Here is a 13,931-nt window from a genome sequence, read left to right as displayed (position 1 = left end):
GTATTATACCGCATAACTTTTTACTGGCTGTACCAATTTTGATGATTTTTAATTTAATCAAAAGCTGATGTTTATCGCATAGTCACATTTAAATTTCATCGAGACTTGATTACAACTTTTTTGAGTAATCTTTGATAACGCGTATTTACTTGACTATTTTCTCGTCAACCTACGTTGTATTACTTACTTGTCGATGTAATAGAAGCCAGTTTTTTTTTTCGTTTGCGAGCAAACATAATTATTATATTTTATGATTAAATAATAAATCTGCTGCGTGGTTACAGCATTTAAGAATATAGCCACCCCCTCTCTTTCCGTGAGTGTTGTAAGAGGCGACTAAGGGATAGCACAGTTCCACTACCACCCTGGAACTTAAATAGCCGGTCGATGGCGGGATAGCCATCCAACTGCTGGCTTCCAAAGACACAGGTCGAAGACGGGTGATAAGACAAGCAGCGTCTTCGGTGCAACAAAGCCAGCCCTGCGGTCACCAACCCACCTTGTGGCCACCACCCAGCGTTGTGGCTATGGGCAAAACGCATGAGTTTACGCCATTTTTTGTGCGAACTTGTAAGGCCTATATCCAGCAGTGGACCGCGATAGGCTGTAGTGAGTGAGTGATAAAATAATATAATTAGTAAGATGTTCATATCTAGTTATGTACAAAATATAAATCAATATTTTCTGTTTTAGGGCAAGGCACGAAAGTACCTCGACCTTACAGAAGATCGCAGCCAAATAATGCTGCTTTCAAGCAGTGTTGTGTTCCTGTTGTTGAGTAAAGGGACCAGAGCTCCTGGGGAGAATTGGGGACAAGATCAACAACGCGCTAATGATGCTTCTGGTATTGCAGGTGTCCACGGTAATCGCTTACCATCAGAGGAGCCGTACCCTTGTTTACCGATCTTGTTGTATATAAAAAGCAGTTCAACCTCAAAAAGAAACAAGAAAAAGTAATGAAACTTTTATAACAATATAATGGTTATATATTTTAGTTTATGTTATTATATAAGTTACAGTGTTATTTTCAGATCTATACAAAAAAATGTGCTGTGTGCCCCACCCCCTTTCTTCTCGTGGGTGTCGTAAGAGGCGACTAAGGGATAACAAGGTTCCACAACCACCTTGGAACTTAAGAAGCCGACCGATGGCGGGATAACCATCAAACTGCTGGCTTTGAAATACACAGGCCGAAGACGGGCAGCAGCGTCTTCGGTGCGACAAAGCCAGTATTGCGGTCACCAACCCGCCTGCCCAGCGTGGTGACTATGGGCAAAACACATGAGTTCACGTTATTTTTGGCGTAAACTTGTGGAGGCCTATGTCCAGCAGTGGACTGTATAGGCTGTAATGATGATGATTAAAAAAAATTTACTTGATTTCTACTTTTTAGTCGACTTCCAAAAAATGGACGCCATTTTTAATTTGATTGTATTTCTTTTGTGTTTGTTACCTTTTAAAACTTTTTACTGGGTGGACCGATTGTGATGATTCCTTTTTAATCGAAAGGTTGTACGTGTTATGCTTTTCGAGCTATATTTAATAATGAATATTTGTTTGACTATTTTTTCGTTGACCTACGTTGTATTGTACCAAATTGCTTTTCACTGGACATACTGATTTTGATGATACTTATTTTAATCAAAAGCTGATGTTTTGCAGTTCCATTTAAATTTGATCGAGATCCGATATACTTTTTGAGAAATCTCTGACAAGATGTGTTTACTTGACTAATTTTTCTTCTATTTATGTTCTAAATGAATTGGTTTTTTTTTTTCGTTTGCTAGCAGGCACAATTATTGTTCTATTTGTTGCTAGGAAACCCTACTATTTGTGTGGCAAATAAGAGTCAGTACAATAGTTTAACTGATGGTAAGCGGTTACCTTAGTCTGTGGATACCAGTAACATTAGGTGCATCACAAGCACTTTATCGACTATGAACTGTCTACACAGCGCATCCTCAAGAGTAGGGGCTGGTGGGGCTATCTTACCCGTTACAGCAACACGACACGACTCTGTTTAAGATTAAGATTGAAAGGCTGTGTCATCGTGATCATGATGTTCATCGTGTCTCATTCTCTCCTATACATTTACACGTTTGTTTCTTTATTGTGACGGATTTTCGTTTCATCGAGTTTCAAATCACAATCAAAAATCCATGTTTAAACTTAGAAATGTTTGCGTGGCAATGAAACCTTATAATAGCTAATATGTATCGTAACATTAAGTGCAGCGGTGTACGAGCGTGCGTGCTGTCGCTACCGGGTGCGGGCGCGGCTAATATCCGCGAATAGCTCTCGTTTCACACCTCCGCGCGGATCTCTCGTCCGCGGGCGCGCGCCACGAGCGGACGCGGGTTTATTATTTTAATCTAATTTTATAATTTTAATTCGAAAACAGTTTGATCCTATGATTGACTTATCTATTGTAGGTAATCGATAGTGTTTTCTTTTATATTTCTTGTAAATTAAAAAAAGTATCTTAAAAATAGTTTTAGATACTTTTAAGAATATTTTTTATAGAAATCTTTTTTAATTCTAATAAAGGGTGACAGATATAAATTATCAGCATGAACACTAAAAAAAAATTTCAATTACACTATTGATGATATAAATTGGTGATACTGAAAAGTCTATAAGAAATAAATATTACTAACAAATTATTTATTATATCTACAACTTCAAATATCTATATACCCAACACATAAAATAAATTAACAAAAACTTTATTTTTAATACAGTTAAATAGTCAAATCGCTTACAAATCGCACCACGACCGAGCAAACTGGTTCCACAACGAAGGGTTGACTGCACGAGTTACACGCGCACACGTGTTGTGTGCGTGTATGTGTGTGTATGTGTGTGCGACCCCACGAGTGACGCCGGGGCTCAAGATGTTTGCGCGCTATTCTAATATTTGTAATTACCGATGACTACAGTGTGGGATTCCTCTGATCTCTACGCTTCAATGAATAAGCATTTTTTTGTCTTTAGTTTCGTTGTTTTCCGTATTTTGTTTAAATACTCTCCTCTTTTGATTCTCTGCATAGATTTAATATGTGTTTAATCGTACAACTTCAAAAACAACAGATTTACTGTAACTGTAACTACTCAAGTCAGGATTGGTGTTCTTGATATATCATCTTTGTCTCCAAGATAAGACATGTGATTTCAAAGATTCACTTTCAATATGTGTCCTTGGATTTCCAGGTGTAGAACCTTTATTTTGATAAGAGATAATCCATCATTTGCATATCTCAGTGTGACGTAGATGGTTTATTACAATGAGACAACTTTTTCGGATTTTATCGCAGTTTGGTTGCGGTTGTATTGTTTTTAAGGTGCCCAACGTTTCGGATACTTTACAGCAACCATGGTCACGGGAGGCCTGTCCTGTTGTTACATTATAATGAGTGAAATACGCGTAAACATTAGAAAAGAGATGATTATATGATGAGAGATAGATGGTTTATTTAAAATACGTATAAATGTGATGTACAAGTCTTTAGTATCTGTTGTAACAGCAGTCGCCATACTCCAAACACCTTCTGAGACAAATAATTTAAAAATATATTTTTTGTTACTTACTAATTTGTTCTAGAACCACCTACAATTTATTTGTTGCAAGTTTACAATTTATATATAAGTACGCTTATTTACTTGAAACATAACTTTTGAAACTAAACAACTAAATACATAAATTAATTTTTAAAATAAAAATTGACTTTTTTTAAAAATAACTAGGTCGGCAAACAAGCGTACGGCTCACCTGGTGGTAAGCGATTACCGTAGCTTATAGACGTCTACAACACCAGACCTATCACAAGCGCGTTGCCGACCCTGTCCCCTATTTCTCCCAGAAGCACTGGTCACCTTACTCTCCAACAGGAACACAACACTGCTTGAAAAGAGTAATATTTAGCTGTGATCTTCTGTAAGGTCGAAGTACTCCAATCGGCCTGCTCCACATTTTGAGCAGAATATTTCCTGCTGAACCGTACCTCAGTTAAAATGACTCTACAGTTCAGTTGAGTCAAATCTTAATTATTTTTCATGAAGACTTAATTGACTCTACGTCGACATTAATTTTAAGCTGTTGGGTTATTTATATAATTTTAATTAATTTGTAATATATAACATATTCGAGTAATATAAATTTACATATAAAAGTAAAGCTACATAAATCACAAACAAACGCAATTAACAGATCTAACTGAAACTAATCGTCGATGTCGGTGTGTGTGTGCCGCGTGTGTGCGTGGGTTCGTGTGTTAATGATGTGCTAATGTGTTTGTCTAATTTGTTCCGAGTCGATCGATACTGAACCCGAAATTCGGCGCTCACTTGCTACAGCTTAAATTAACAAGTTTATGAAACATTATTTGTAATTTATCCACGACTAGATGCGGCAGACTTAGTAGGTACCGCCATTTCTTTTTGTACCAATCTTGCCTTGACAACAACAAATATAAAGAAAATAATTATCCAGTTTGATACAGTCGTTCAGAAGTTAGAAGCGTAGATATACTTTACGTTTTTTTCTTTTTTTATTTATTTTTTTAAATAAATAAATATCTACACAATACACACACGGTTGTCTGTTCCTAAAGTAAGCAACTTATATATTATATATATCTTACGTGATTTACTTATATATTATACATATATCGATATATTATATATATCGATATATTATATATAGATTTTTAGTTGTAGTTGTGTGATTATTTTTTTTAACCCTTTCTGTCGCGAAGTCGTGCGTGTCTGCGTGTAGGGTATGTTTGTGTATTGTGACTCAGAAAGCACACAAAGATGTCGATGCAGGTTGTTTTCACAGACACTTGATAGGAATCGTTTTTCATAGTAGGGTAATACGCTAAACTTCAAATATTTCCTAGATAGAGAATGGGCTTTTGTTCAGCAGTGGGCTTAACGACAGATTCAGTTCAGCTTACATTTCAAATATTTGATGTATGTTTTCTCAGCATTTCAGGTCATAAAGTAATCCTTGATTAATAATAAATAAATCCTTTGCCTTCAATGACCTCTAGTAGGATAGAATTCCTAGGCAAATCTGAAAACATCCATAAAATAAATATATTCGGCCAGACCACAAAAACCTCCGTGGCCTATACAAACATTTCATATTTTGGAAATCGAATCCTTAGCCTCTGTACGAGTGAGTGAAATATATAGACGTTTGTGGTAAACAAGCATACGGTACACCTGACGGTAAGGGGTTTCTGTAGACGCCTGCAACATGTGCGCTGCCGACCCCGATGCTTCTAATTAGCTCTAGTCACCTTACTCGTCACAGATACACAACACTACTTGATAGCCAGTAGTATAGGGTCAGTATTGTAGGCTTGAGGTATAGCCCCAGTCGGACTATTCCAGATTTTGAGCAGGATATTTTTCGCTTTGTCATACTTTAACGCAAAAATGTTTTAATTACCGTTCTGAGCCTGAGTTTTTTACACGTGAAAAATAAATTATACGTGTATTAGTTGCTTGAGACATACTCATAAAACACAAGCGCTAAGTTAAGCGCTGTCTACTTTAGGATCAAACGACCATACCATATGTAAAACATGGGGTCTTTTTAAAATCGATTTTGTATATAAATTTTAAAAAATAATATGAACTTATCAAAGGAATAAAAGGTTTTTTAAATAAATACTTTTAAATATCAGTATGGGTGAATGAATATCGTTATGACTATTGTATTGTACTTTTTTTTGCAAAAAAAAATTAAGAAACTAAAGACAGGATAACTTAACGTTTTAGGTTATTTCATTAAATTAACTAAACCTGTGGGTTATTTTATTTATTTTTAAATTTAAGGATCTTAAAATAAAAAAAAATATTTAAATTTCATTGAAGCGATTCCATTTTGATAGTCATTGGAAGTGACGTATGCTGGTGCAAACATAGCATAATAGGTGTGATATTTTCGCATCGCTTCGCCTAACATGTCACTATCCCCACTCACAAAAAACTAAGTCACATGGCATTAAACAGAGCAAACAACATAGGAACATAATATATATAAATTAACCCTGCTCACCCAACAGACAAAACTTGGAACTGAATCCAGTGTCAACACCCCGACTACAATAAACATCTTTATTGCCTATGTAAATATTTGTCAAGTACGAGAACCGAACCCACTATCGTCAGGTTATCATTAATATGCTCTAATCACTGCTCCAACGTGCACGCGTCGTTTTGATCATTATATCATCGTGTCGTATCGTGTCGGATCGCATAGTCATGACGCTCACATATATCAAAAGACAGACAGAATACTGAATAGTTATAAAGAACTTAATAAATAGTATAAATATTTAAGCTCAAATACATACAAAACACCGAATAATTGACTGTAACTTTTTACTGCTTGTTTCACTAGTTATCGATAAAGTTTATCTCGTAGATAGGCTACTGATAGGTTTATTAGGGAGAGATAAAACAGGTGCTTGGGGCTTGATTTAAGTTTCCCAATGCGCAAAGTAAACGTCTCCTGTCTGATAAATGAATAGATAAAACTTACTATTCAGTACAGAAATACACAAAAATGTGTGGGAAATAAGATAATACCACTTTTGGGCTAAATCACAGTTTATTTTTTTAACAGACTAACTGCGGAGTTTCTTCCCGATTCTTCTCTGCGGAATCTACATTCCGAATCGACTTAATTCGGAAGTAGAAAAAGATTGTTTCAAGTGCTACGAGAACCTTTGCGTTAGCTTACAAAAGTAGTGATTTTACAACACTTTTAAGTAATTCGTCAATACATTTGTCGCACTTTAGTAGGAGACTACCGCGCTGTGTTCGCGGTTAGAAAAGTTTGTCAACTGACCACTGCTAAGTGTTACGCCAGGATAAAGGTATTTAATTATTTCCATAGTTTCTTTTCCTTAGTCCTTAGGGTTTGATAAAAAAAGTGCAGCACTAATAGTGCTTATGTTATCCCTACTTGCCTACTAAAATTATAAATGTGAATGAAAGTTTGTTTGTTACGCTTTCACGCAAAAACTACTTGACCGATCATCATGAAACTTTGTACATATATTCTTGGAGTTATTATAAGTAACATAGAATACTTCTTATCAAAAAAAATTTCAATGCGAGCAAAGCCGTGGGTAAAAGCTAGTTTATTATATTGCGACAAATAAACTGTTTCTGTTTTACTTACATCAATTTTTATTGCGTTAACAAAAAAACAATGATTGTTTGAATTGACAAATATTGTAGGCTTAACGCAAGGATAAATAGATCTTGATCCATGTTTTCAAAGACATCGGTTTATCTGAGGTAGGGCACAGCAGGAATTCCCTGCTCAAAATATGGAGCAGCCCGACTGGGGTAATACCTCGACCTTACAGAAGATCACAGCTAAATAATACTGTTTCACTTTTTCGTTTATCACGAACAGTATTGTGTTCCTGTTGGTGAGTAAGGTGACCAGAACTCCTGGGGGGATTGGGGATTTGGTCGGCAACGCGCTTGCGATGCTTCTGGTGTTGCAGGCGTCTATAAGCTACGGTAATCGCTTACCATCAGGTGAGCCGTACGCTTGTTTGCCGACCTAGTGATATAAAAAAAAAAACAATGTCATTTTTTTCATAAACTCAACTCCCAATTGTTTATGATGGGAGTCAAAGTTTAAATAGAAACCTTCTTTGATAAATAAAATTAAATCCATGTAAGACTAGTAACGCGAATCAAATATTTGATAAGTTAAACTAACTTATATGCCGGAGGATTCTGAAAATCGTTCTTTTAGGACAATATACTTTCTTGCCACTTATTTTGACAAATGTACCTACTTAAATTCTTTTTTTCTTTAATGGCATTATTTTTTATAAATCTGATTCAAAGGTTAGAAAGCAGCGATTAAAAGCTTACTTGTGTGAAGTTGAATTTAATTAAATTTAGTTTAAATGAGTGTAATACAGTATAAGTACGTGTACAGTACAGCACAGAACAGTATAGTAAAGTACAGTAGCCTCAAAGCCTACACTCCTATTAAATATTTTGATTTGTGATTGAATCCCTTGATTCTCCTACACGGGTAAAGAGACTTTCTGCTCACCAGCGGGATGTTATAGGCTGGATCAAATGTGATGTTTACATTTCAATTTGCGTCCAGACAACTATTCGCTGTCAGGAACAACACAACAATTCGTCGAAACAATCCCCTGCCAAACTACAATATGGTCACAATCCGAATATCCTATAACCCGTTCAGGATGAATCTATTAATAAAGCATCGAGTGCGCAGCGCGTTCGTTCGCGTCACAATACAGCGTCACCTTCGAACCGGAGCAAAAACTCCCTTTGAACGAGCACAAAGACAAGACATTGAGGGCTCACACCTCTGACGACACTCATTGTGCCCCACAATGGAACTGGTATAAAGCTCGAGCAGATTCGTCAGATAATGGGTCAGTTGATATCCTACTTACACGCCTCAATAGATTAGTGGTCACGGTTTAGACGCTTTGTGAGCTGAGCGTCGCGATCTGTTCCTTTATGTTCTCCATTGATGGATGTTGTTAGGTCGTTGTTTGGCTAGCTGGAAGTGTACGCTGCCAGCGTTGGAAGGGTCTCGACTTTTGTGCTTTACGCGATTTTTTTTATGATCTAGGAAAAAAAAATTTTTTTTTTCGATGCAGTTTTTGAGTGTGAAGCGTTTGTTATTTACAGCTTTGGATAAGAATCTTATATTCAATAAAAATAATTTGAGTATACTAGATTAATATATCGAGGATAGTAGATAGTAAATCTGTTGTTGATGAATGTAGTAGATATTAAATTCCGATCCTTCTCTTATATGGAGAAAGAGGCCTATGCCCAGCAGTGGGATAGTACAGGATAGTACAGGAATATGTGATATGATAAATGTAATATTTGCGTTAAGAATGTACAGGCAATGTGTCTGCTTATAGTGGCACGCATGGTTGAATAAATTAAAAAAAAAATCATTACATAACAGCTGACTGACATACATTATGGTCTTGGTAAACGTATTTAGACATAGGAACATAATAAACAGACAAATATGAATATTACAGCTAGACTCAGGCTGGGTATCAAACCTACAATCTCTTTAAGGGGCAAGCAGAGTAATTACTAACCGTGCCAACAGATCAGTCAGCTTATTCACTTTTTATTTATCTGATGTTAAGTTTCAATTAGCGTTACCACCCGAATTAAGTAATAATTATGTAAGTATTGACTATCAATAATAAAAAAAAAATATCTTATTGCTTGATTCTGATAACATGAATATACTGACGTCTGCAAATTAATCAGCAAATATTATGTATTATATCCATCTTTTATTATAAACTTGACGCTAATATATAACTATATATATGTATGCGAGAAAAGGTATAGCATTTAGACCGACTTTGCTCGCTATCATTGTATCATCAGTATTTGCAATGTCTATTTTGTGAAATCATATAAGTAGAGATATTTTTCATCTAACAACTTGTAATAATGACAAATTAAACACACAAATATAATTATATTGTAGTAGGAATTCTTATCAACCCGGTTTATTTAATAGTTTAAAATAATACCTTTAAAATGATGTACAGAATTAATCAATACAAAGTTTGATTTAATTAAGCGTCAGTGGTTATATAATGAAGTTTGCGAGGCAGACGGTGCGTACGCGCATTGTGAGGGTTCTTTGTGATTTAGGATCCCGCTACCCGCTACCCGCTGCCCGCTAGCCGTCGCTGAACAAAGCTCTTTCGTGTATTGATTGGCTGAACACGATTTCGTGCTAAATTTTTACTTATAAATATTATCTTATAACTAATAACTCTAAATCCATAACTAATAGTACGGTAATAATAGTTTAATTATTGTAATGTGATTGTTTCAACAATGTTTTGTATATAAAGCTAAAAATAAGTTATATTACACTAACGTAACTATATTTATTTCATTTTACAACGCGATTATAACAATTATGTTTTTAAGAATATGAACGTAGGCAGATATATGTGAATTTACAAATCGTACAACCGTCAGACAGGTTATTATTTGACCATATTTGCAGAAACGAAGTTTTGTGATATCCATTGAAGTACTTATACTCCTGCCTTTTATTTTTTATAATCACGTTTTAATATCATTTTTATAAATATATTATTATAATCACGTTTTAATATCATTTTTATAAATCACGCTACTATCAACTATTTTTATATCGAACCAGTAATTCCTGAAACTAGCACGTTTTAACAAACATACAAACTTTTCAGCTTTATGATATTAGTATAGACTAGCTGTGCCCGCGACTTCGTCCGCGTGGAATTTAACAAAATAGTTGTTAATTAATTAATTACTTCAGTTCGCAGAGTTATAAAATAAATAAAAAATTAAAATAAAAGTAGCCTAAGTTACTCTTTATTACATCAGCTATTTGGCAGTAAAAGTCCCGTAAAACGGTTCAGCCGTTTCAGATATTAGCCGGAACAAACAGACAGACGGACAAAAATTATAAAAAACGTTATTTTGGTATATGTACCGCGTGAATATGAATTTAGTAAAACGAGATTATTTTAATATTACAAACAGACACTCAAATTTTATTTATTTGTATAGATAACAGTGACTCATAGTTTTTTCAAAAATGTTTCTTGTATGTTTTCAGTACATACATATTTATGTAAAATAATATTACAATTAATGTAAAAAGTTTTATTTTCTCCATCTATTAAATGTTCTTTATTATAAATATTTTTCATAATTATATTATTACTAGTTGACCCCGCAAACGTTGTTTTGCCATATATGTTATCAACCCCCAAAATCCCCTTATAGCTTAGGGGTATGAAAAATAGATGTTGGTCGATTCTCAGACCTACCCGATCTGCACAAAAACATTTCATAAAAATCGGTCCAGGCGTTTCGGAGAAGTATTTTAACTAGATTGTGACATGAGAATTTTATATATAAGATATAGGTATCTACTGTATTTATCATTATAATATATTATTTTAATATAAATTAACATTATTGAATGTCTGTTAGGTATCAATTCAAAATGGCATTCTTTTATCGATAACATTTTCTTATTCTATGTTAAATTAACATTTTAGTTTATGTTGAACTGTGTTATAAATAGAAAAATTTATAAATAACTTAAAAAATTATAAGTCGAGGGATATTTATTAAGTTTACTATGCTTTTACTTATTAATAAGAATAATAGATACCGTGCATACGCCGGGTAAGAGCCGTCGGGGCTGGGCGATTACTGCATTTTAAAATCAAGCCTTGCTTTTTACAAAATCATATTCAAATTTCAATTATCAATCTTGATAACAGTTTTATTAATAATTTTTTATTACAATTTTTAAAAAATCAATGTGAACGCGTTACTTACCTTCTAGGTAAGTATCATTGTAAAGTATTTTTCTTGTCATTTTTGTAATTGATAAGAAAAATAATATACAAAGTTGTGTAGTAATTTTAATTTATATTGTAAATCTTTCAATCTTAAAACTCTTTCATTCTTAAAACTAAATCAATTCTTAATTATCCGAGTTTCGATAACGTTCGCTTACAAAAAAAAATAATTTTCATACTATAATTTACCTAATTTTTTAATATTTTATTTTAAATCATTTAATTATTTTTATATAACACATGCTATATTTTTACTTAACACAAATCTTTATCTGATTGATGTGTATTTATGGACATATTTAAAAAAAAATACTGCTTAGTATAGTAAAACTCGCGATCCACCTCCATATTTGATATCTATTACTTTCAAATCACACCCAAACAATAACTCTAATCTATAAAATCTAAACTTCAACTCAGCTTTCAACAAATTTAAACTAAGAGCTTAGAAACAGATTCATGGATTTGTTAAAATTTCTAATCGACAATATATCATTTAAAAGTGTTCAGCGTCATTGTAGCTATAAGTAATCAATAAGTTAAGCGGGCTCCTCACTAGCGGCACTCCCGCGCGTAACCCGAGCCGCGCACAAAGCGCATTGTCTCGAACTAAAGAGCTAATTATAATAAAGAAAAAACGCTAATTAAACACGCCAGCCGCCGAACGATTCGGCGCCGCTTTTGTTTGAACACGAAATAAAATCGTGCGTGCGATTTAATACCGCACTTTGTGATTGAAAAGTTTTAGCTTCGCGTCGAGATCGAGTTCAACTTTACTACGCTACAGTTGATAATTGTACACATCTATCGTTTGAAAGCTTCTATCGAGATGTTTCCTACTTCATTTAAAGCTCAGCTTATTATGTTTTAAGTGATCGTATCAAGAAGATTAAGTAGTTTCGATAACAAAATAAATGAAACACGTAATCTGTTTGTATCACCACACATATGAATGAACAGAATGAACAGAACTGCAAACATATCCATTAGGATATGAGTTAGCTGACGCGAGTCACGGCCTCTGTACGCTGTACGGCCCACCAGCCACAGGGACATTTACTATCACATAAAATAGGCAAATTAACGTTACTTTGATCATAAAGAAGTTTCAATGGTCGTCTCAGGCGTAGAAGACGAGATGTAACCAGTGGGTACTCACCAGGCGGTGGGTGTAAGAGCGGAGGTCCGGGCAGGAAGGCAGCGGCAACGGCCGCCTGTGCGTTGAACGCGGCCGCGTACGCGACTCTACTCGCCACAGAGGCCGGCAGCGGGAACTGAGGCGTGTACGCCGACCGGGGCTCCCTGCTCTCCGATAAGTTCAGAACTCTATCGCCGTCGCGGCTCTCGAAATACCGGTCGCGGCTGTCCCGGTTGTCGGAGAGGCCCAGCAGTTCTTGTATCGCGAAGGGCGACCGTTGCGGCGCTCTCGGCGCGCTTGCGTTTGCGCTCATCGCTTGCATCGTAGCGCGTGTACTCTCAGCTCAGGAACTCATCGTCTGCTTCGTCTCATGTTGAATTCTCTTCGTATTCAATATTTGTTGATAGCTTATCACAATTTAAATTTGGTTGGGAATTTTCTAATTTATTTTTCTTCTAAGCACACTTTGTTTAAAAGTTCTAAACTAGGTACACTAGTCGGTCAAGTCTACTTTAGTCGTTTTAAAAGTTTACGCTTTCGAAATTTTATCTTCGTTGTTTGAAAGTTGAAAAAATGAAAATTTTCCGAAACGGTGGAAAATCGCGAAAATGATCTAGATATAGTTCGCGTGTTTTGCACGAAGCACGACACGAGCGCTCGCCGCGGCGTCCGGAGCGCTTCTGCCCACGGCGCCGCCCGGCGCTTTGTAAAAACGAGAAAACCCCCCTCGAAACGCCGGCTGCGACCGCTCGCTATCGAAAAATCTTAATTCACAACCCTCGCGATACGACGCACAACCTTTTGGAACTGAGACGCGAACCGCAGTGCAGTGTCAAAAACGGCACAACGCCTCGCGACGAGCGGGAACCATACGCCGTTTCGGTGCTGACGCCGTAACCCCCCAGCGCGGGCGGGCGGAGCCTACTAATAGCCAATACGGATATTTTGTTACCGCACTCTATTGGCCAGATTTCTTCGCGGAGGACACGCCTACTCGACGATTTGCCACCCGAATCTGAGCTCTAGACCCCAGAGATAAGCTTCAGTATCAAAATTGGGCGAGTGGTTTGATTTAATTTTGATTAATTGTAGAAATGAACAGGCGCGGGCGGGGGCGGGCGGGGGCGCCCGGCCGTCGCGCGTATTATCCGCGGCAGGTGGATAGGCGCGTAATTTCCCAGCCGTGTGTCCTCCGCCTTATTTAGTTAGTCTCAATGGCCCAGAGGGAGTATTAATTTACGTTCGTCCGTCGTTTCACACGAGGGTATAATGTCCCATTATCGATCATTGCCTACCTGCCGCCATGTATGACTGACAATGAGTATGTGCTCGCCTGTAGCGAACCTGTCCCGGCCTTT

The 13,931-nt window shown here is 36.1% G+C and overlaps 1 protein-coding gene across 1 annotated transcript in view; it reads right to left on the bottom strand.

The window, feature by feature from the left end:
• LOC123661179 (visual system homeobox 2-like) overlaps positions 1 to 12,895 on the bottom strand; it is a 133,096-nt gene extending 120,201 nt beyond the window's left edge. The window contains exon 1 of the mRNA XM_045596165.1: positions 12,595 to 12,895. Within this exon, the coding sequence (XP_045452121.1) occupies positions 12,595 to 12,895 (301 nt within the window). The remainder of the gene's footprint in view (positions 1 to 12,594) is intronic.
• Positions 12,896 to 13,931: the final 1,036 nt, after the last annotated feature.

The sequence above is a fragment of the Melitaea cinxia genome, chromosome 16 (assembly GCF_905220565.1).
Source record: "Melitaea cinxia chromosome 16, ilMelCinx1.1, whole genome shotgun sequence".
In the NCBI taxonomy this organism is placed as follows: Eukaryota; Metazoa; Arthropoda; class Insecta; order Lepidoptera; family Nymphalidae; genus Melitaea; species Melitaea cinxia.
The sequence above is the reverse complement of the archived record's forward strand: the minus strand, read 5'-3'. Positions and strand labels throughout refer to the sequence as shown.